The sequence below is a fragment of the Grampus griseus genome (assembly GCF_964374135.1).
Source record: "Grampus griseus genome assembly, chromosome: 15".
NCBI lineage: Eukaryota > Metazoa > Chordata > Mammalia > Artiodactyla > Delphinidae > Grampus > Grampus griseus.
The window spans coordinates 15,429,178-15,454,089 of NC_139009.1; the positions used below are offsets into that span (position 1 = coordinate 15,429,178).

The 24,912-nt window shown below is 43.6% G+C and overlaps 1 protein-coding gene across 1 annotated transcript in view; it reads right to left on the reverse strand.

Moving 5' to 3' along the window:
- Positions 1-631: 631 nt before the first annotated feature.
- Positions 632-24,912, reverse strand: part of APOB (apolipoprotein B) — a 39,376-nt gene continuing 15,095 nt past the window's right edge. Inside the window, exons 17-29 of the mRNA XM_082672914.1 lie at positions 23,446-23,613; positions 22,778-22,989; positions 20,070-20,252; positions 19,243-19,364; positions 16,145-16,355; positions 15,414-15,589; positions 15,100-15,287; positions 14,485-14,630; positions 12,328-12,701; positions 4,253-11,812; positions 3,758-3,872; positions 3,473-3,659; positions 632-2,568 (exon numbers count right to left, since the gene is read on the reverse strand). Coding sequence (XP_082529040.1) covers positions 928-2,568; positions 3,473-3,659; positions 3,758-3,872; positions 4,253-11,812; positions 12,328-12,701; positions 14,485-14,630; positions 15,100-15,287; positions 15,414-15,589; positions 16,145-16,355; positions 19,243-19,364; positions 20,070-20,252; positions 22,778-22,989; positions 23,446-23,613 — 11,283 coding nt within the window. The 3' untranslated portion in view covers positions 632-927. The remainder of the gene's footprint in view (positions 2,569-3,472; positions 3,660-3,757; positions 3,873-4,252; positions 11,813-12,327; positions 12,702-14,484; positions 14,631-15,099; positions 15,288-15,413; positions 15,590-16,144; positions 16,356-19,242; positions 19,365-20,069; positions 20,253-22,777; positions 22,990-23,445; positions 23,614-24,912) is intronic.

Sequence of the window (24,912 nt, forward strand, 5' to 3'; positions counted from 1 at the left end):
AATCAGTTTGAGGTGAGTGGATGTAGTAGGGGAAACGCTTGGGTTTTGATTACACTTAGGATTACTGGATATTAAGCTTGGAGAAATAAAGAAATTCAAGAGCATTAATGTATGCTTGGTCCCAGAAATGTTAGGAACCCATGTCCCAAGTCTCCTCTCCCACCCTTACTTCCTCTGCCACGAATGGATCCTGGCCGAGCCGCAGGGAGCCTTCTGGGATCCCTACTGCCATGAAGCCCTTGCCGTTAGGACTTCTTTCTTAGCCACTCCTTTTCCACTGCTGGCAGGTGAGTCAAATAAAGGGCCTGATGGTTCATCTCAGAGCCTAGCAGAGAGCCTTACCTGGCAAAAGCAGACTGGTTGGTGAGGAAGGTTGTGTGGCACATACTGAGATGCTCCTGTGGGTCAAATTATGTGAAAGCCTTTGCAAATAGTTGTTCATTCTCACTTGGCAAATACAGTCTCTGAGATCAGTTACTTTCTTCAAGGTGGCAAAGTGTTTCCCTCCCTAAATTCTCCTTTTCCCCTATCACTCAAAACAGTGTGTGCTCTAGAGGTTTTGAAATGCCAGACATTTGAATAAATTACCTCATTTCTCTATCTTTCAATATGAATGAGTCACATTGAGTGGTATGAGACACAGTAAAGAATTTATTTGTTCTCGCTCTCCCAAAGTTTAGCAAAATAACTCAGATCCTGGTTTTCTTTAACTTGCAAAAAATGTCATTTCCCAGAGTTCAGAGACCCTCAGAGATCTGATGCCAGCTTCGATGCAGGTCCAGTTCATATGTGTTTCTGCTTGTAGTCAGCTCTCTGCTACAGGGCTGGCTGGTGGATGATTATATTAATACATACAGTTTGAATTTTTTCCCTACTATGTGGAAGTTTAATTGGAGCAGAAGAATAAATGAGAATTGCTATAAAAAATTAGAAGGTGATAGTAAACTCTCCTGGAGCAACCTTTATGTAGGGGCTCATGCCATTGACTGTGGCCAATTGTAGCTCTTTCAGTAACTCCATGATATATCTCAGAAACATGTGGTAGTTTTGAATGGACAGGTCAATCAATCTTTTGGACTCAGCAATGAATTTTTCGTAGTAATCAGAGAGCTGGTCTGCAAAATCCTGTAGTTTATATGTGAACTGCTGGCGGTAATCAGAGATGATTTCCTTCACTGCAACAGCCCAGCTTTTAATTATTTCCTGAGCACTGGTAGAAAGCTCTGCAATCTTCTCTTTCCCTTTTCCATCTGCATCGGCAAGGATGCTCAGATATTCCTGGAAATCTTTCTGCACCAGTTGCTCAACCTGACTTGAGAGTTGGGAAGCAAAGCCAGCAGCACTGACAGTGTATTTGGAATGGAAGTCCTTAAGGACATCTACTAGCTTCTTGATCAGGTTGATGAACTTTTCTTCAAGTTCATAATACTTCACTGTCCAGCCAACCATACTTGGATCAAAATATTCTTTGCGAAGAGCCTGCACGTACTGATGGAGCTGCTGTAACTCTTGAGAGGCTTCCTGAAGTTTGTTTTGAACAAGTTCATTAAACTCACCAAAGTTAGGACCTAGGTTTTCTTTCAGGAGTCTAAAAACAAATGAAATGAATGTGTCGAAGGTTGTGCTGATGTCGTGCTGGATATCATTAATGAGATCAGTAAATTTCTTCTCCTTCAAGCGTTTAAGGTCGTCTTCTACCTCCTGGAAAATGCTTTGTAGAAACCTCTTAAGGTTACTTAGCATCTCTGTAGTCTTGACAGACTGGAGGTCACTAAGTGCCTTTTGGATCTCTTGTGATAAAGATTTCAACAGTTTTCCATACTCTGAGCCTATACCTATTAGTTGATAGTACACTGAATCAAAGGGAAATTTATTCTTTAGGTCCTTGATTAATTCAGATTTCTCCATCAGGTCTTGGAAATAGGAAAACAGTATTTCTAACCCACTATGGATCTTTGCATGTACCTGGGACAGTAGCTTACCTACTTTCTTCAGGACCATAGTGTAGAGTTCGTCTTCAGTGTAGTTCCCGGCTCTTCCTGGGAGCTGGAATCTGGTGGACTTTAGGAAATCAATGAACGAGTCAATCACACGGTTGACTGTCACATTGTATTCCTGAGTAACTCCTATTAAGCTGTCAAACACCTTCTTCTGGAGTCTCTGGAAACCACTGTGGTCCTCCTGAGCCAACAGTTCCTGGTACAGACTCTTGGCCGTGTCCTTCCACTGCTGGTAGGTATTAGTGGTGCCTCTGGCTATCCTTCGGAGCCCCACGTCCACCTCATCAATCTGCCTCACGGCCCCTTGATACACCTGCTCAGCGCTGTTCTGCAAACCTCTTCTCAGTTTTAAAGAAGCATCTCTCAGATCGAGTCCCGTGTACTCCTGGTGGTACTTGTTGACATAGTCATAAGAGGCCCCCATGGCCTTGGGCATATTGTCTTTGAGAGAGCTTAGCAATTCAGACACTGCTTCTTCTTCCCAGTTAGCTTTAATCTGAACTTCATCATCCGATTCCGGGGCCCTCATCTCAATTTTGACTATGTTGAGTGTTTTATCTGGAGAGGACTAAAACCAGCAAAAAAGGATGAAAAGAACATGTTTTCAATTATCTTGATTTCACATAATATACTACACTAAAACTTCATTAGCAGTTAAAAGTAAAGATCAGAGGATCTTTCATATTCTGATGGGGATTTATCTTTCATATGTCAGTTCATGTGTTTGTCTTACGGTTAAACAAATACACTCTTGTTAATTCCTCTTTAACACATGCCCCAGAAAGGACAAAATTATGTAAGGCATTTACACAGTAACATTTAACATTCAGGCCTTTCTAGGCCTGAAGATCAGAAGAGGACGAGGAGGAAAAGAACGGGGAGAAAAACACAGGGAGAGACTAATTCAGAGAAAGGAGAAGTAACAAAAAAGAAAAAAGTCCAGGGCCCACCGAGCAGAGACCTAGAAGCCCAATATCAGGGGCCATCCATCCTCTAAGCCTGTGATAAACTTTAGTGACAGAACCCGATTATTTTCTCTCCTCTACTGATGGCATCTTTGACTGGGCCCTGGCAGAGCTTGTAAAGTACATGAGAGAAACCTGGCACATCTAACAATCCTACTGTGGGGAAGAATTTTGAAGCCTCAAATACTCCAAGAAGCCCCAGTCTGAAAAATGTACTCAGCATATGGCAGGGTTTTTCCATGATTTAGGTGATGAGGCAAAACTCTCATCTTTCTAGAACTGCCCAAATGTAATAAAATAATAGTGGTCATACGAGGTCACGTGTGCATGTAATACAATCAATAAAAGACTCCTAATACGTTCTGGAGAATAGCTCAGAAGAGAAGTTCAACCTGCTCATTGCTTGTGTTGCACCTAGTTTGGGAAAGCCCCTAGGTAATACTTTGTATTACCTGCCCATATTCTCTGTTTGCTCTTGGGGTGTGTAACCCACTAGATGGGACTCACCTGAGGGCGGTAGTAGAGGTTCCATCTCAATAAGGTATCGTTAATGTTCTTCACGTCGATGACCACAGTGCCTATGGCTGGGGAGGCTACTGAGGAGGAGTGGTGGTTCTCGCTTTCCTGGTAGCGCAGACGGACATCAGTTAATGTCGGGCTGGTGATGTTAAGGTCGACCTTTCCATTCCAGTACCTGAAAGCAAAAGAAAGCACATGGGCTGTCACGAAAGGGATGTGGAGATGGCAAACATCAAAATGACTGGAAAAGAGATGAAAATAGAAGTTCCATACCCAAGTCCTTGATATCTGCCAACTTCTTCATACTCTGCACTGAAATCACGGTGTGCAAATGATCCGTTAGTTTTACAAACTAACATGCCACCTTCAATTTTGTGTGTTCCCACGACTGTATGGGAAAGATTTTATATTTCATTAGATTAGTAACTGCAGGATATAAACATTTTCATTGTGAAAGCAGAGAATTCTATCTTAACTGTCTGATATGTTTGAAACATGCGGTCCTCACTTAAAAAAACAGGAGACCTTTTTAGTCCTAAAATGATTACAGAAAAATCTATTTTCTCTGAACCTATCCTTCAGCAGTGTCAGTAGGTTTTCAACAGGATGGTTTTCACATGTGGGGTATACATGTGTCTCCTTCCCGCCTCTTTTCAATTTTGCTATAGAGAGCAATTTTGCTTCGAGTCATATCTAAATACATAATTATTTATTCACAACTCGCACTGAAGAAATAAAGCGCGTAGGGGAGGCAGGAAATTTCCTTACCGTTTAGGTCATATTCCAGGAACTGAATGGTGGAGCTGCATGTGGAATCCAGGAATGTTTCAACGTGATCCCCTTTATTTTTCAAACCAGCACTCCAAGTAGCATTATACAAGGGAGAGGCCACCTCGAAACGTGCAGTCAGTGTTCCAAAGGAAGGAATGAAAATTCCAGCAGGTACAGAGAACTTCATGGAAGGAATCTCAATAGTCTGCTCAGGCATGGTGACTGTTGGCAACTCGAAGTCTGCAGTGTTGCTGGCCACCACATTTAGATCCAAAACAGCACTGCCAGCTGAAATACTTTTTGGAAGGGTGCAGTGGGACACAGTTAACTGAGATGCAGGCACAGTTACCTCAAAAAAGGGAACTGAGGAGACTTCTGGTTTAGAATATTGTGCTAACACATCAACTTTGGGGAATTTCACTTTGGGTAGTGTTGGTATGTTGAGGGCAAATGGCAAAGTACTTAGCTTCTTGTAGATTTTTATTTCACTGAAGTCAAGTATGTAGGATGGAACCTGAAGATCTGTAAAGGGGACGTGGAATGTAGGTGTGACATGAACAGAATTTAGGTTATTTAGTTTCAGTCCAGGAATAATGAATTTATCAGCCAATTCTTGCACGGGGATAGAAACAGGATAGCCATTGGGGTTTTTGGTATATACAAGGGCAGTTGAAGCACGGAGATACTGTTTCCTATCGTTGGTGGTGGTCACATCCAGCTTTAGGAGGTCCCATATGCTCTTGTCATAAACTGGTAAGACAGCATCTTTGAGGAACCATAGGTACCCTTCTAAGGAGCCTGCCATGTCAAGGCGTGCCTCTTCTTGGCCATTGGAAAGCTGTATGTTGTTCTGGAGAGACCCAGAATGAACCTGGACCTGACTTTTCCAGCTCATTTTCTGGTTCTCAGTGTTAGCATTCAGGGACACTTCCTGGCCAAGGTAATTGATATTAAGGAGGGAATTGGGCTGACGTGCACGGACCTGAACAAGGGCTGATATTTCCCACAGGGAAAGTTCCAGGGTGGCTTTGCTTGTATGCTCTCCAGATGTTAAAAAGAGGCCCCCTAGCTGTAAATGGTTTTTCGTATTTTGTTCCCAGATGGCATATATGCGTTGGAGAGTGGTTTCTCCAGCAAAATTTTCTTTTACTTCAAGGTTCCAGATACCATCTACTTTGGAAGCTCCTAGCAGCTTCACAGAAGATCGAGTACCCTTGGAATTCAAGTAAGTGCTGGCCTCGCTGGCAAGAGTTCCTGAATATTCCCTTGAAAGGATAAAAGCCTTGACACCTCCTTTGGTAGATGACTCAATGGAAAAGTAAGAGGTGAGACATTCTAAGCTGAGCTTGTGGTCAAACGCCCCTGTAGCAGTAGTGTACACATGGGGCCAACTGAAATCATACTTCAGTTCAATGGATGAAGAGACAGTAGGTTTTGACTTGGTATTTCCATTAAGTTCTTGCTTGAAATTCATTCTCAAAAGTGGAATTTGGACTCTTGCAGTTGTTGTCATGGATGCATCCATGTTTTTCTTGGTGAAGCTAATAGTATTGTCATGATTGCCCTCCACGAGTTTGTTACTCAGAGACAAAGCTGTGGCTAACTTCAACCCTCTTTTCCTTGTCAAACTTGAGGTGCCCTCTAATTTGTACTGCAGTGCATCAATGACAGAAGAAGAGGAAGTAAGAAAATGAGCCACAATATCTGATTGGTTATAAAGACCAACATTGGTATTCAGTGTGATGACACTTGATTTAAAGGAAAAATCATAGGTAATATTGCCCATGGCTGGAATTAGAATTTTGTTTGTGGTACTCAATACCTTGAACTCTGGAAGAGAAAGCTCAAGAAGATTCCTAGGGACATGAAGGGTTGGCAGCTCTAGGAATGGCGGGACTAATGTGTATGAGGGCACGTAGGCGCCAGAACCCGGGATGGTGATGCTGGGGGTACTGATCTCTTTGGGGATCACATACCCGAATGTCAACATCTTCACTGTGAATGGAGACACTTCAATGTTGGTAACTGGAATAGTGTATCCAGGAATTTTATAGAACCTGGGTTGCTGGTTGAGGGATTTTTCAACCTTGTACTTATCAAATGTAATTTTTGCTTCATTGTAGGATTTGATAAAAAAATCTAATGCCTTGTTTCTGACTGTCTCGAAATGCCTGTTGAAGGAATTGATGTTACGATTGATAAATGCATAAAATCCAGCCAGAGGAACTGGGATGGAATGCTTGTCTTTGTTTTTCTTATACTGAGCCTTTACACTTAAATCGAATGATTGCTTTGTTGTTTTCAAGAATTCCTTCAAGCCTGTCTTTTCCCATAAGGAGATATCTTTCACCTGGGGTGTTGTGAGGTTTGTATAAGGTAGAGTCATTTCAGGGATTGTTAAAGGAATGTTTAAAAAATCCAGGTTGGCTTCTCCATTTATCCCTATGTGGGCCTCGATGCTTTTCTCATTGTTTCCAGCAGAGAAATTCTGATTGTACTTATACTGATTGAACCTGGCACTTGATTGCCAACTTGCTTGCTGGGCACCAGGACTCAGAAACAGTGCATAATTATTCAAAAAGTCTATCTTCCCTGTCAATTTTAATGGAAAACTAACTCTCAAGTTCCCTTCATTGTTTGTGGATGCAGTAAGCGCATGTGGCTGTGCTGAAAAGAAAAGAGAATTTTTCAGAGTTCCAATAACCTTTCCATTTAAATGCGCATCGTGGTTGCCAGTTATCTCTGCCTTCCCTTCTCTAAGCAGCGCCATACCTTTAGCAGTTAGAACACTGCGGCCCAAGTACTGGCATTCAGCTTGTGACTGGATTTCAAATTTAGAAAAGTTGAGGAAGCGAGATTCATAAACTATATTTTGGTTTACTCTTAGGTGTTTGCTATTGATCTTATTAGATAATCCAAAGGACGTGATGGGTCCTTCCACAGTAAAGTTACTTTGGGATTCCTGTGTTCCCTCATCTGAGAATTTGTGGCAGGCCAATTTCCAGGACCCTGTTCCAGAAGAAGTCCATGCTAGGTGTCCAGCTTCCAACAGGGTCTTGATTTCACTGCGCAGGTCAGCCTGGCTGGAGAAGTCCAGTTTGGGGATGTTCAATTTGTGGAAGTACTTTGTGTTGCTGTCCAGGGTAAGCTGATGATTTATCTTGACAAGCACACCGTTACTAAGCTCCAGTGTATTTTTTTCTGTGTGTAAACCTGCCACTGTGTTTGATTTTCCCTCAATAGCATTTCCAACAAATAGCACTTCACTCTCATGCTCCATTTTCAGGTACTTGCTGGAGAACCTCATAGATTCCTTCAGAACCAGTGGATTAATCTTAGGGTCTGAGAGTTGTGCGTTTGCTTGAAAATCAAAATTGAGAACTTCTAATTTGGATTCTCCTTTGGCAGTGACAGAAGCCTCAATCTCTGCCTGGTTTGCTGAAGCAGTTACATTCTGAATGTCAGCATTTGCATCTAATATGAGAAGGGGAGATTGGATTTTCAAAATGCCATATAGCTTGCCAAAAGTAGGTACTTCAGTTGTGTGTGAGATGTGGAGAAGCTGGAATTCTGGTATGTGAAGGTCAGAAACTTGAAAATCTGTAACATTGAGATGTGGGATGACAAATTCTGGAATTGTGATTTCTGGTAAATGGAAGTCTGGCACAGGGATTCTAGCAAGAACCGTGTCCACCCCGCTCAGATCCCTCAGGTACACTTCTGGGACTGGCCACTGCAGCTCACTGTTCAGCATTTGGTCAATGGTTCTGATGATCTTTGTTTTTATTTCTACCAAGTCAACTGTAAAGGAAGGGATGTGGAAGGTATTGAGGACAGTAAATTCTGGCGTGGAAAACCTGGATGGGATTTTTATATCTTTCAACTTTTTGAAGTTGATCTGAACGGATGGAATCTTCAGATCTGTCAGGGGGACAATGAAGTCAGGAGTCTGATATGTAGCCTCCTGAAGGGCACGGAGACTGACTTCAAAGGCAGGTATGGTCCCAAAGGTGGTCTGGATTTTGGGAACAGTGAACCCTTGTTCTACTAATGTTTTCAGGTTTTTGGCCCAGTCTTGGAGAGAATACTGTTCTGCAAAGTCAGTAAGGTTCTTAGCAGCAAGATTCCACCAATCAGAAATGTAGGTGACAAGTGTGCTGTAAACCTGGCCAACTAGGAACAGGTATCGCTGGACTTCCTGCTGCATATCCATTTGATACACTCGGTCTCGTATATCTTCCAGGGTGTCTTGGAATTTGGCTTTCATGTGAACTACAGAAACCCGTAACCAATCAAGGAACCAGGTTACTTTGGTGGCCTTTAGGTTTTCCAGATGGACTGAGACTGTGGCCTTGACGTCCTCTGTGAACAGCTGTAGTGCTTTAGCTTTCTGTGGAAGTCCCAGAGCCCGAATTTCACCATTGATTCTCTGAGTCACCTCACGAATTTTATTATTGGCTTCACCTACAAACTGGTGGTAATCAAATGACCTTAACTTCTTTACCAGCAAGTCAAGGAATCTGTTTATTTCCTCAATGAATTGTTTAAAAGACAATGCTTCAAGCTGCCTGAGAGCATGGTCGGTAAACCCAATCAATTCCTCAACAAGCTCTGCCATCTTGACTTGCTGTAGGACACTGCTTAGCTTCTGAACAGTCTCCTGCAGCTTGTATTGGTGAGCCAACTGCACTGACTTATCCATTAAAACCTGGATGTGGTGGTCTATTTTATATGTCTCAATGAACTCATGGACCATGACTCTGAAAGCATTGATTTCCTCAATTACTTCAAAATCTTCAAAAAGATGTGTAACACAGTATTTGACATGCTCAATAATTTCCTTTATTCTTTGAAATGAGATTGTGGTTCTCAACTGATCTAAGAGCACTCTGACATCAACAGCTTCAACCTGTTGTCTGACCTTGTCCGCAAGGTGCTGGATGTCTACATTCTGAATCTGCACATGGAGCTGCTGCAATTTTTCTTGTATCTGGATTCTGATTTGATACTTAGTATCCATATTTTGAATCCAAGATGCAGTACTACTTCCAATTTTGTTAAAATCAATATTTTCAATAAAAAAACACAGATCACGGATTTCTTTTAGTACAGTTACACGGATATGATAATGTTCATCAAGAGTTTTCAATTTTTCAATGATTCGATCAATAATCTTAGCAATAGCTGCCTTAAAATCATGTAAATCATAATTATCTTTAATATACTGATCAAATTGTATCACATATGTTTGTAGCTGAGATAGTTTTCCATTAAGGTTGATTTTGGCATTGTCTAATACGATCTGCAGATCATTTTCTGTAATTCTATAATTTTCTGTGAAAGCAGTTAGTTTCTCCTTGGCACTCAAAACTTGTTTCTCCCAGTTGAATGCATTCAGATAATCATTAACTTGCTGTGGGAGTCTGTCCAAGGCTGCTGTGTATTTCCTCATGCGTTCATCAATATTGATGTGTTTCAATTCTTTCTGTATAGCTTCCAGTGCACCTATAACTACCTCTCGAGTCTTCTCAAAATATTCTGGCAGGATTTTAAAGAATGGGAGGTTGATGGTGTGAACCTCTTGGTTCTTATCATATTTTACAGAAGCAACAAGAGTGAATTCTTGGGGCTGGTCAACAGCATCCCTCAGCTCTAAAGCGTCAATTACACTGATGGGCTCACTGAGTAAAAGTGGCACTGTAATAGGGGAGTCCAGCACAGTGAGGTCAGCCAGGGCTCGTCCACTGAGCTCAACACCAACTTTGTCTTTAGTGTTGTAAGCACTGAAGTCCTGGCTGTATTCATTTTGGTTCAACTGGGTCTTGAGTTTCCAGGTGCTTGTCTGCTCGGCCAGAGTGAGCAGGGCACTGATTTTGTGATCAAGAGCAGTCCTGATGCTCCTCCTGGACACGAGATGGTGACTTGTGGATCCTCTGTAATCATGAGAAAAAGTAAAGGCCAGAGGTTCTGCTTTCAACAGGAATTTGCTATACAGCTGCCCAGTGTGTTGTCCCCAGAGAACCAGTTTCCCATTGCCATTTGTATGCGTGTCGACGGTCATTGTAAATGGGGCCACTGCAGAGTGGAAAACATTGTTGAAATGCAGGGAGTCCGAATTGTAGTTTGTACTGATGTCAATGGTTGAAGCGAGCCCAGCGATGTTAGTGTTGAGCCGATGGCTAAACTCTGCGCCCTGCACCTTAGCTACAGTGTCTGCTTTATAACTTGCTGATAAGTCAGCATAAGAAAGAGTGTAGATGTGTTTTAGTTCATTATTTTGGTAGGCTCCTTTTATGGTCCCACCCACACTCAGCTTCAGAGGTTCAAGCCGTAATTTTCCATTGTTGGTCATATCCAGAGCACTGAATTTCAAGTCGTTGTTTAAAGTAGTTACCAGGGAATAGGGCTGTAACTGTAGATTAAAATTTTGCTTATAAAACTTGTCAGAGCTATAAATGTTGTCAAGTTTGGAAGAGAAGTCCAGTGATAACCCTGCAATGTTCAGATTGTTTGTGTAGTCAAGTTTCATTTCAGCGTATGAGCCCATCATGTCATTTGAAAGCTTGAGTCCTTCCTGGTTGATTCTGAAGTTGAAAATGTTTTTGCTGTCGACCCCCAGAATCATGGCCTGATAAGCACTTCCCAGTGACACCTCTGTGAGGGTAGCTCTTCCATCTAGACTGAATTTTGCATGGTGTTCCCGGAAGCGGCCATTTGTTGTTAATTTCAGGGATGCCCCAGAGAGGCCAAGCGCGGCATTGAGTTCATTCTCCAGCATTAGGGGACTACACTTCAAGTTGGTTGTTGCACTGGTAGACATTCCATCTTGGGCAATCCTTAGTGTTGCCTTGTGAGCACCACTATTAATTCTGTCAGTGCCCAAGATGTCAGCATTTAACTCAAGACCACGGGAGTTTAGTGATCCGGAAAGCAGGGTGAAGAACTTCAGTGACTTGTAATCAGCCTGATACTCAGAACGTAGCAATGCACTTTGCTTAGAGAAGGTCAGATCCATCTTGTTCGAAGTGGCAAAGTCCTCATACTTCCCATTGGTGTCAGATTTCAGAGTCAGCTCGTAGTTCTCGTACTTCAGGGAAGCGGTATTTTTCATGAGGCCACCTTGCAGATCCAAGGTGGAGGTAACAGAGACTGTTCCATCTTCATATCTTCCTGTTATCTGGTTGGTGCCCTGGAGGTAGGAGGAGTTAAACCTCATGTTGGATTCTCCACTTAGCTGGCCAGTGGTAGGATCCCTCTGATAAGACAGGCCATATACACCTTTAGCGTAGAACGAAGAGGCTCTGAGCTGCCCATCAATCGTGACCTCTTTGACATACAAATGCTGTTTCTTTTTTGAGTCTAAATGGACTGAAGCAGATATCTGTGGTCCCCAGGCACTCGATGCATCAAATGTCAGAAAACCTTTTGAGGCTGGATTGTTTCCAGTTTTCTCCACGTGACTGAATTTGACGTGTGAATCCAGGAATTTGTGGTGTAGAGACCCATCACCCGAAAACGTGAGTGTATTCCTGTGGTCATACGTTGTTTTTGCAGATCCTAGCATAAAAATCAAAACACATTGGTTAAATGAAGTCATGCACTTCCACAACAATTTCTATGTTGAAAGTCTTTCAAGAAGGAAGTCCCATTGGTCTTGGTCAGTTGTGCAACAGTCTCCTCCATTTATAACATGAGCACAAAATCTGATAGCAAAAGGCATTCCTCCTGGAGGCCTTCCCTGACCACCACAGACCTTGCTGGGTTCCCTTGTCCTCCACTGTACCTTACACACTATACCCTATCACAGCACCTCTCACACTGAATTCTAATTGCCAGTTTATCTGTTTTCTCTGTTACTGCCTAGTAGAATGCTTGATACATAGGTGTTTAATACATATTTCCGAAGGAAGGAAGGGAGGGAGGAAGGAAGGGAGGAAGGAAAAAGAATAGGGTTCCAAGTAGCAAGAACAATGTCTGCAAGAAAGCCCAAGTTTTTCCCTTCCCAGAGGAGGCTAGCCCATTGGAACCTGCAGCAAGTTCGCTCTGTGAACCTCCCCTTGGGCAGGGCTCACCTTGCACATGGTAGGAGAGCAGGTCGACCACGGCGTCTGCCTTCACATGGCACTGAGCCTGGAGGCTCAAGGAGTCTGTGCTGGTGTTGCCGCCAGTATAGGAGGCGGACCAGTTATACAAGTTACTGTAGGTATTTGTGGAGAGGTCTAGAACACCCAAGAGAGGCACCCGCAGTTGATACAACTTGGGGATTGTAAAAGTGGGGACTTGGAACTCTTGAGATGGCAGGTGGAATCCCACAGGCTGGAAGTTGAGGGCTGGTGTCCGAATAGTCTCTAACATCTTTAGATCTTTGGAGGATTTGCCACCAAAAGGCAAAGGGATCTCAATGTTCACACTGTTCTTGTTCAGGGTGTATTTGATCTGACCGTCACTGAAATGAAGAGCAAAGACAATGTCCCCACAGTAAGACAGCAAGCCCTCGAAGTTCTCTGCCACCTGAGCTTCTGAGCGATAGTGCATGTGTCTCATTTCCAGTCCTGCACTGCACTGTTCCTCCTGCTGCTCCCAGGGCCTGGCGTCCCTTGGCTTTAACCTCTACCTACAAACACTCACATCCGTTCAAATCCCTCCCAAGAGCTGTGTCCTTATTTCTACCATCCCATCTAAGTCACAGTCAATTTCTCTTGTTCTTATAGTGACACAGTCGCTTCCACCTATCTCAAAGATCTTTTCATAATCTGCTTATATAACTAGCACTTATTTGTTCTGTTGTCAGTGTCTACACAGTGTCTTCCTGTGGGGGGAAGGATTACACCTTATCCAGTTTTTATTTTCTCACTGCACCTAGTCTAATCTAGTACTGCACACGGGATACTTGATACATATCTGCTCAACTGAATTGAGGCATCTTGACATGTGGAAAGAGCACAGGCATGGGCATCAGTAATCTTGAGTTATAACGTTAGTATCAGCAATCAGTGGGAGCTGTGCTAGTGAATTCGCCTTTCTGAGTCTCAGTGATGTTATCTGTGTGGTGAGGATGACAGTACCGTTTCTGCTGATCTCACAGAGCTGGTCTTGGATATGAAATGAGAAAAAATACCTAAAATACCAATCTTTTCAGTACTATGCACATACAATGGACTATTTTGACAACTCACAAGAGGAAAGTAGGATGGCAGAGTGTAAGTGTAGTAAACAAACAACTATTCATTGCATTACTCCGTCAAGGACTGGATGCTGCCTATGCAGATCCCAACATTCATGATGAGATCCCATGCTTGATAAGGCCCCATCCACTTCTAAGGTCCTGTGGTCCTGCCTTTTCAGCACAGCACAGACAAGACTGTTGGTTGGAAACACTAGGAGTGAAGGAAGAGGTTCCTGGGTCCTCTGAAGCTGCCACTTTTTTTCTCTTATCTTCATATTTTGTCCATATGACTGTTTTGGTGGATTTTAGCCCTTTCACACACTTATCTGGCCTATTAAACTTTGCTGCCCAGACACAGACTATGGAAAGGCCCATGTGACACAGGCCACTTGTTTTCTAAACCCTGAAGATAACACAGAGAACAGTCAATCCAGAACAGACTGTAGTCTTTTCAGCTCATGCTCTGAGTTTTAAATTTTCATGACAGAAATCAAAGCATCACATGTATTTCTGTAAGTACAGAAGGGGACCGAGCATTTTCCAATCTGACTTCCCCATAAGGATGATGCTATTTTGCTAAAGTGACATATGCTCTCAGAATGTGCCTTCATTCCATGCCCAATGGCTGTTCGGACCCTGTGAGCTCAACAGCAAGCCTGTAGCCAACAAGTCTGCCAGCCACTCTTGAATTCTTCACGATTATGAGTATATTCCTGATCCTGAGCATAAGGCGAGTTCACTTACAGTAGAGGAAAAGTGAATGGCTTTCAAATTCAGTTTAAAACTAAGTGAATAAAACATCTTAGGGTGGAAGTACCAGCATCTCCTAATTACTTTCTTAGGTTTTTTTTTTTTTCCCCCGACTGGGTTGGCATTCACATTCTGACCTCATATTTAAAAATGCGAAAATGCCACAATGTTTATGTGACAGTTACTAATCTCCTTAAAATGCTTACCTTGTTTCCCTTAAAAATGTAAATTTAAAAGAAGTCTAGATCATGCTAAGTAAAATCTTCCATTTACTTTTCATGGTTCAAGAAATTTTTCTGGTTCCTCTTTTTACCTTTTTAAGAAGAGGTTTTCTGGGATGTGGAAGTCTGGCAATTCCATTTTCTGGAGGTACAACTCTTGTAGGCCACTGAGATGATCTTGTAAATTCTGGGCATAAGGAAGATTCCTCGATGCCTCCTGAAGCCATGTACTTGTTGCCTACAAAATAATAGAAGTTTTGAAAGCAATGGGCATGGGTGGGCATCAAACACAGTTAACATCAGGTGAGAATCCGTATTTGGCAGCTCGATCACTAAGCAGGACGGTATACTCAAAGTTAAAAAATAAATCATAAAAATTATGAATTTTGGTTGTCAGTAATTAATCTCTTCCTGTATTTTATAAAAGGAATACGTAGCATAGTCAAACCCCTAGTCAGTGTCCTGAAGCTCCCTGTGATATCTTAGGTACCTCTTCTGCTTAGTAGTATTCATCTGGTATTTAAAAACATAGCCTTGTGTAACTGGGTAACTATGCATACGTGAGTGCTTCTTTTTCTCCCCAGGAATTCCCTGGGGGTAGGAAGCATGCCTTATCCATCTCTGGATACTCTTTCACCTAACTCAGAGCTGACTATGTAATTAGCACTTATAACCGTGTATTTATTGACTGGCTGATGTGTACTTACAACTGCTAATTTGGAACCCATGTGCCGGAAAGTCATGTTTGTTTGAGGAACTCTGTGATCCAGGAGACTACTGGCATACATTTGCAAACTTTTAGGATAATCAGAGAGATCCACAGGGAAACTGGAAGCTGCTTTTTTGGTATCCACGTTGGTGCCTGTGTTCCATTCAAATTCAATCTTCTCTTCATCTGAAAACACACACGTGAAATAGTTGTCAGTAGTGCCAGGTCAGCTCCCACCTGTGGCTGTCAACACGCACTGCTGTCGAGTACACCGTGCTCTTGGAAGTGCTCACGTGGGGAAGACGTGCTTACCATAACGCCATGCCACCTTCTTGGAAACTGTTGAGCCGTAAGCTGTAGCAGATGAGTCCATCTGCAGGAGCAGTTTTGAGGGAGACCACTGGGTGAGGATCTCACTTCTGGCTTCTGCTTGCAAACGGGGTATGGAGATAACACCTTTGATTTTGCCTTCTTCCTTCCTGTCATAACTATTGAAAAAGAAAAAGTTGACATCAGTGACTCCATTCATTCCAAAGAGATAGGCAGGGTTCAATGCAAGTTCCACTTGTGGCGAATGTGGAATGGCTCAGAGAAATGACCAGAGATTGAACTCCTTAACTTCTAAAGCTAACTCACTACAAATTCAGGACACTCCAGGGAGGTATGGGAGAGAGAAGGTTTTCGAAAACTGTTTGAATCCCGCTCTACCATTTACTAGCTCTACTGCCTTGGCCGAATTATTTAACCCCTCCGAGCTACCATTTCCTTATCTATAAAACAGGGAAACTCATACCTATCTGCAGTTTATTATGAGGGCTGAGATAATTTCTTTAAAGTACCCAGTATAGTGCCTGATGAATAGTAAGTACCCAATGAACGGTAGGCAGATCCAACTGGACACGTGCAGAGGGTCACAGTGTTGAGGGCTCTGTCTGCCCCTTAAAGTGCAGACCCCTTGGTCAGCTTTCAAGCTGAAAAGGAAGAAAGGAAAGAGCCACGAAGGCCCACAGCTCAGGTCAGACCCCGCCTTGAGCCTTCCTTACCTCATATGGCCGGTGAGGGTGACCTCAGTGATTTTCTTATTCTGAATGTCAAGGGTGAGCTTGTAAGACTTTTCTTCCTCAGCAGATTCATCACGAACTCTGAGGACTGTCCCAAGGTCAACATCAAAATCTGGAATCTGGATTTCACTGGACAAAGTCTTACTCTGCCGGTTATATGTGAACATCATAGTAGCCTCGGTCTGCTTCACACCTGGAAGAGTGTACAAGAGAATCAAGGTGTCTATTCAGAAGATATGTTTAGGAAGGAAAGAGAGAGAAAAAGGCAGAGAAACCTCAAGTACTTAATGTGCTCAAATGAGGACACAGTTTAGGATTTTACCTTAAATTTTTAACTCAGTGGTACTTGCACATTTGTTCAATCTGTAAGTATTTACTGATTGCTTATCGCGTGCTAGGCACTGCTCTTGGCACTGGAAGCCCCTGCCCTCATGGAACTGACATTCTAATGGGAGGGGTACAGACAATAAGCAAGTACATTATTTATGTCAGGTGGCAATACATGTTTGTTCAGAAGAAAAGTAAAACCGGATAAGGTGATAAAGGAGAGAAAGGGATAGAACAGGTGCTATTTCACGTGTGGTGGTCAGAGAAGTTCTGACAAGAGGATATGTGGGCAGAGACCTGAATGAAGAGAGAGGCTGAGCTGTGCTGCATTCTGCAGGGAGAGCCTTCCAGGCAGAGGGAATCAGAAAGGCAAACGTTCGGATATGAGAAAAACTCAGCGTGTTCAGGGACCAGTAAGGGCTCGGGGTCCTTCTGTGTCAGGCACACGTGACATCTCTGTATGATCGTCTGCCTACGACACCCTTCCTGGTTCGCTGCCACCCTGCCCTGCCTTCCCCTCTCCCCGGCTCCTCCTTTCTTTGCCACAAGATTTCCAGGCTTCCTTGAATTCACAGGTCAATACCCATTTTACATCTCTTGTAAAATCGTTACTTGACACTTTTTTTCAGTATGTGCCCCCTGCGTGCCCCCCCCTTTCCTGCGGGTTTTGTTTTCCTTGTTGAATTTTGTGACATATTATTCCTACATAAAAAATCTTCCAAAGTGAACATTTAAAACCTGTGCCCCCATCTCAGGATGTGGCAGCCCTGTTCTTCAGCTGTTCAGGCCAAAAACTTCGAGTCGTCCTGATTGCCTTTTTTCTCTCACCCTGAACACCTACTGTATCAGCAGATTGTTGTCTGCCCAGTCTTTAAAACATGGCCGAGTCCAACCGCCTTTGCCATCACCACTCCAACCCAAAGCACCACTGTCTCTGGCCTGGATTACTCTGACGGCCTATATACTAGTTTCTCTGCTCTTGTCCCCACCTCAAGTCTTTCTTCAACATAAACATAAATCAAACAGTAGCTTCTTCAAAAATAAAAAAATAGGACATAATCAAACTTATAACCACAGCAAAGGAAACCATGAACAAGATGAAAAGACAACCTACAGACTGGGAGAAAATATTTGCAAACAATGCTGCCAACAACAGCTTAATTAATTTCCAAGCATACAAACAGCTTTATACGGCTCAATATCAAAAAAAACAACCCAATCAAAAAATGGGCAGAAGAACTAAACAGACATACAGATGGCAAACAAGCACGTGAAAAGATGCTCAGCACTGCTAATTATTAGAGAAACACGAATCAAAACTACAATGAGGTGTCACCTCACACCAGTCAGAATGGCCGTGATCAAAAAGTCTAAAAGTAACAAATGCTGGAGAGGGTGTGGAGAAAAGGGAACCCTCCTGCACTGTTGATGGGAATGTAAATTGGTGCAGCCACTATGGAGAACAGTATGGAGGTTTCCTAAAAAACTAAAAAGAGACTTACCATACGATGTAGCAATCCCACTCCTGGGCATATATCCAAATTAGACAAAAACTCTAATTTGAAAAGATACATGAACCCTAATGTTCACAGCAACACTATCTGTAATAGTCAAGACATGGAAGAAACGTTAAGTGTCCATCAACAGATGAATGGGTAAAGAAGACCTGGTATATACATACAACGAAATACTACTCAGCCATAAAAAAAGAATGAAACACTGCTATTTGTAGCAACATGGATGGACCTAGAGGTTATTGTACTAAGTGAAGTAAGTCAGAGAAAGACAAATATCATATGCTATCACTTACATGTGGAATCTAAAAAAAAATGATACAGATGAACTTATTTACAAAACAGACTCACAGACATAGAAAACAAACTTATGGTTACTAAAGGGGAAAGGGGGTGGATGGGTATACTAGAAGTTTGAGATGAACAGATACACAGTACTATATATAAAAGAGATAAACAAGGATCTACTGTATAGCACAGGAAACTATAGTCAGTATCTTGTAATAATCTATAATGGAAAAGAATCTGAAAAAGAATATATGTACAACTGAATCACTTTGCTGTACACCTGAAAGTAACACACCATTTTAAATCAAGCATACTTCAATTAAAAAAAAATAGTAGCTTCTTACTTCACTCATCGTAAAAACTAACATCCGTACACAGCCTAGAAGACTGTCCTTCCCTCACAACCCCCTACCTCTCTGACTTCATCTACCATTTTCCTCCCTGATCTTCCTGCTTCAGCCACACTGGCTTCCTTCCTTTTCCTCAAACACAGTAGCCATGCACCTGCCTCAGGGCCTCTGCACCAGCTCGCCCCTCAGCCTGTAACGCTCTTTCCACATGGCTTATCCCCTTCCCTCCTTCACGTCTTTTTTTAATGCTCCCTTTACCAGTGAGGGTTTCACTTATCATTCTAAATGGCACTGGCTTCCCCCATCCTTCCTCCTTGCTGCCACTCCTGACATTCCCTAGACCCCTCTGTGCTCTATTCTTCTCCCCAGCACTAATCTGACTTTCTGAATATTTACTTGGTTGTTTACTGTAACTCCACAAGGATGGGGACTTTATCTCCATTGTTTACTATTCTAGCCTCAGCTCTCAGAACAGGCCTGATGCTTATCTGGCACTCAGTAAATATTTGTTAAATACATTAAATTAAATATATTCTGCTTGTGAGTCCTGGACCTGAGACCGAGGGCAGAGAGAGAGAGGGACCCTTTTCTGGGCACTTGCCTTTTGCCTGAGTTACAAACTTCAGCATGTCCACCAAAGCTTCACCGTCTCTCTGGAGTTCGTAGAATGCCCTGGCAGAATACTGCTCTACTTCTCCTGTTGGCTTCAGTTCCAGTTCAAATCTAAAGATGTTACGATGCGTGTGATGCATAATGTTAGAGCTTTCATGATGGTGACAACATCCCCAAAACAAGTCAGCCTCAACTGCAACAAAAATCTGGTCCTTATTTAACATTGTCTCTTGTCCTTAACTAATGATGATCTTTACGATCCCTTTCAGTCCCTCTGAAAGCCCAAGGCAAGGGCAGATCCCAGGGTGCCTGGGGTTTTGGACAAGCAGGAGTTGGTTGGTTGTGTCAGCAAAGCTGAGAACGAGGATAAGACTTGTCCTGTAACTCTTATTTTATTTTATTTTATATTTTGGCTGCACTGTGCTGCATGTGGGATCTTAGTTCCCCGACCTGGGATCGAACCTGTGACCCCTGCAGTGGAAGCGTGGAGTCTTAACCACTGGACCACCAGGGAAGTCCCTTGTTGTTTATTTTTTGAGCAAAGACCTCCCTTAGGGGTCATGACGCCTCACCTTCCAGCACCGCCCCACTCCTACCCACCTATGAAGACGCCCACCCTAGACTCAAAGGTGAGGTAGGTACCCTTCAGGTGTGTTGGGCAAAGGACAACTGTTCTAAATAATCAAAGGACGGTGCAAATTCCTGAGGCTGGTGACGTGACATCTACAACACACAGCGTTTTTTCTTGGCCCTGCTCGGTTGCCATAAGGTAGGAGGTAAGCATGTGCTGGGTGGGGACACTGAGACATCTCTGACCTGCTGTCCCCAGTCAGCGGGTAGTAGGAAGAAGAGTCTGTGGAGCTGGCGTTGGAATAAGCAACCGTGGTGCAGTAGTTCAGGCCAATAAAGAAAGGCTTGCAAGTTGACCAGGACTGCCTGTTCTCAACGAGAGGTGGGATCACTTCCGTTTTGGTGGTAGACACCAGATGCAATGTGTTACTGGTGAAGGAAGAAAAAATCTGAGTTATCTTCAAGTCACGGACCGAAATGAACATCACTGATTCTCGCAGCACAAACGCCCCCTTATCCTGCCCTCTGTCTCCCCTCTGTCCACACCCACCTCAGATTCTTTGATTTACTCAGAAACAAAGAAAAGTAAGAACATTAACAAGGCTAACAATCACGGTGACTCTTACGTTTCCTGAAACAACTTGCACTAAGATATTGCACTAAGTTCGTCACATTTGTTATCTGTAATTTCCACAACAGTGGGCATTAAGAGTCTCCTTTTACAGAGGAAAGAGGCTCAGAGGGGTCAGTAATCATCGCTGGGATCTGACCTCAGGGCTGCCCCTTCCTCCCTAAAGTGTGGATAAGAGGTGTCCTGCTTCTCTTTCCTCTGAAATCTCTCTCTACTAGCTTCTTTCCACCAGCATTAAACATGCTCAGGTTTCTTCTCCCACTGTGTGTGTACACACACACACACACACACACACACACCTTTCCTTCCCTTCTAGCCCCCTCTTGTCTCCCTCACAGTCAAGAAATTTGTCTGCCTTTGCAGTCTCCACTTTCTTTCAACACCCATCTCACTGGACAGGGATCTGACTTTCACCCCCATGGTGCTTCTGGAATTGCTTTCATCAGCAGCTCCAGTCAGCTCCAAAGGACATTTTGAGGCTTTGCCTTCCTTGATCTCTTGGAAGCATTCAGTAGAGTTGCTCACTTATGGCCAGATTAAGACTTTTGAACCCGAACCCCCTGAAAAGATTATGGTATCCTCCTCCCAAGTACGTACTTAAAAAATTAGTAAGTGCCAGAAAGTTCAACAATGTCCTGATTTCATCCAAGGACGAAAGGATCTTTGATATATCGTGTTCTTTTCTCAGTATTGTTTCCTCATCTTGGGGTGCCCTAAGACCAACGTTTGCTGGTGGGCTGGGACCCTACGTGCCAGCGTTGGCCTGTCTATGGGGTGATCCACCCCGTGGCCACTCCTGGGCTTCTGGGCCCCTTTCCGGCTTTGGTCACCCCTTCTCACTCGTTGCTGCTTATTCCTCTCCCCTTCTCGTGTGTCTGCTCTGCCTGTTTCTGCCCTAGTCCCTCATGCCTTACTCTATACTAATCACTGTTGGACTTCAACCGCCGCTATGTGCCAGTGATGCCCAGATCTGTATTCAGAGCTCAGACCTTTTCACTGAGCTCAGACCCACTGGTCCGCTGACGCCTGGGTGTTCTCGTCGGCTGGCTCACAGGACTTCCAGTGCAGCGTGTTGAAAATAGACTTCGTCATCGTCCCCCACGCCAGCTGCTCTTCCTCTTTAGTCCTTATTTCAAAGAAGGGCACCCCTGACTCCTCCTGCCTCTTTCTCCGCCCCCCCACGACCACCATATTCAGTCAGTCAATCACCAAGTACTTGTGTTTCTACTACCTCCTAAGGATTTCTGGGGTTGGCTCACTCATCTGTCAACCTGGCCCTTGTCGGGTGTGGCCACTATCGTCTCCCTCCTGTATGTGATTGGAACAGGCTCCTGACTGGTCTCCCTGTTGCCAGTCATGCCTCCTTTCCACCCATTTCCCGCTCTGGAGTCAGAGTTTTCTAAAGCACCGACCTTATTTTACTTATGCTCCCACTTGAAACCCTTTTGCCTTCAGAAGAGCCCAATCTCCCTAAGACGGCTCACAGGCTGACCCTTGCCAGCCTCTCACTTCCTCTCTCACCATGCTCCCCATGTACTTGACCTCATGGAATTTCTTGTAGTTCCCAAACCGTATCATTTTTCCTTCAGGCCATTTCATGTGCTTTTCTCTCTGCCTGGGAACAGTCATTCCTTTCTCTTCTGTCTGCATAACTCCGACACAGCTTCCAGGGATCAGCTCAAGTGTGGCTTTCTTCAGAAGGTTTTCCCTAACTGCCACAGGCTCCGTGATATGTCATTTCATGGTCCTCTCCTGCTTCCTCTAACCGAGCCCTCACTCGATAGTCACTGCTGCCTCACTATATCTGAATGGACAAATTAATGTGTCCAAAATATGGAAACTAAGGTAAATCAACGTTTGAAGATTTCATTGAAAATGGAGCTCTCGATAGGAGGCAGCATCCCATAATCAGGAGAGTAGGACTTCCATGCTTCATGCACTGAACTAGCCACTGCAAATCAGTATGTCCTTTGGTGGTTTTCCTGGGAAAAATACCCATTTCCCAAAGATGACTTCTCTATAGCTAGTGCTTCTTCATTCTCAAAACAAACAACAAGAAAACACAACCTAACAGCAACTAATTAATCAGTAGGTCTTAAGTCTCATCTTAGTAAAATGTGAAAAGCCGAGGAGACTGTAATTACACACTGAGTCTAGGCCAGGTTAAAAATAGGTGATCCAGTACCTTCTCTCTCTCCAGCCACCACCGCCCCCAGATCCACTGGGGCCTGAATTATCTCAATCAGCTGTCTAGCCTGGCCAAACCCTGTAGTCATAATTCCTTCTTTCAGACTGGCTCATCAGATCTAACTGAAAGAATTACCTGCCACTGAACAGCCTGACTGGCCTCTTAGGAGAAGGAACGATGAACTCCAGCTGCCCAGCTTTCAGGGCTACTCTCGCCTCCAGGCCTGTCTCATGGAAGAAGTTGGTGTTCATCTGGACCCCACTCCTAGCAAAGTCCGGAATGATGATGCCCATACTTGTCACAAACTCCACAGACACAGACGGCTTTGTCACCAGTTCTGCCTGTATCTGTAAGTCACAAAACAACCTATTCAGCTTTGTTAAATAACCTCGGTCCCCTGCAGTCAGATCAGCCATCCTTCCCACCCCTGGGCAAATATCTCTGAATGGCTCACACCAGAGGAAACGTTACTGCGATTCGTTTGTAGGAGGAAAAGCCAAGCTCTCAGTCGTCCAGGGCCAGACTGATACCCAGGAATAGCAAGTGCCCAAGTTAACTTGAAGCATAACAAGACACAAGGACGACAGAAACAGCTGAGTTCTCATGCTACTGCCGTGCCCCAGCAGGACTAGCAAGGTGGGGCATCCTAGTGGAAGCCTGACGTTTGTCGTAACAGTTAACGAGGTGATTCCAATGGTGACGCACTTCATCTTGAACTGGAAACACATTTTTTAACTTGCACAAGACACCCACCCTGGAGGAAAAGAACAACCTACGGAAGGAAAAAGTGGACGGAGTCTTACACTGGCTACTTCCAGTTTCACTCCAGCCTTGATTCCAGGAGTGATGACTCCAGAGGAGGACACCTGCAGTTGTAATCCAAGTCCGGTGGGGAGTTCAAAGGCATTGTCCATGAAGATGTAGTGAAGAAACAAGTCACCCTTTGAACCTTTCCTTACGAGCTCTTTAATCTGTAGATCCGACAGGGGAGACGAAAAGTACGCCTCATCAAAGTGGGCTTTGTGAAATGCGACCTCCCCCCCCATTAGACAATGGTTATCCTTCTTTATCCAGAAAGGAAGGGACCAGCATATTTTAATTAGCTGAATAGTTTAATAAGATGAATGATGATTGATTTCAACAAATTGGGATACAGAAAATTGCCCTGTGTAAATACCACGTTGTTTTCCACTGGTGATTTAGAAGGCATTTCAGAATATTTCTGGGCCTCTGAGATTTATGAACTTTAAATATCACTGCATAGCATGGCTTAATTCTGATTTTCTGGAGTCTAAATGTAGATGAGGGTTTAACTTGCAGCACAATATATTATGGTAAAACCGATTTTTAAAAACTGTTGAGCTGGGACTTCCCTGGTGGTCCAGTGGCTAAGACTCCGTGCTCCCAATGCAGGGGGCCTGGGTTCGATCCCTGGTCAGGGAACTAGATCCACATGCTGCAACTAAAAGATCCTGCACACCACAATGAAGATCCCGCAGGCCGCAACTAAGACCCAGCACAGCCAAATAAATAAATAAATATTTTAAAAAATAATAAAAAAACCAAAACTGATGAGCTATTTAGATGATGTACATATAAGTATGTATTGTTCTTTGTTCTTTATGACACACCTGCAAAATAACTTGAGATCTCTTTTATTAAAGCCACATTATTATTCATTATATCCTAGGGAGTATACTTGGATATTTTCTCCCTTTTTAATAAATTAATAATTATAAAACACTATAGGGACTTCCCTGGTGGTCCAGTGGTAGAGAATCTACCTTACAATGCAGGGGACGTGGGTTCAATCCCTGGTCAGGGAACTAAGACCCCATATGCTGCGGGGCAACTAAGCCCGCGCACCACAACTACTGAGCTCACGCACCTCAACTAGAGAGCCTGCGTGCCGCAAACTACAGAGCCCATGCGCTCTGGGACCCACACGCCACAACTACAGAGCCCACGTGCTCTGGAGCCTACACGCCACAACTAGAGAGAAGCCCATGTGCCACAATGAAGAGAGAAGCCCGCGCGCAGCAACGAAGAGCCCGCGTGCCACAACTAAGACCTGACGCAGCCAAAAAAAAAAAAAAACTTAAAAAAAAAAAACCCTATAGTTCATATTTAGATAGTGGATTACAGTTTTCCACATATGTTGTTTCATAATCACTGCATCGTTTCAATATTAAAAGGAACCTGTAGCATAGGTAGAGGGAGACACACTTAACATCGTTTTCCAGATGAACAAATGAACACTGTTAAAAGAT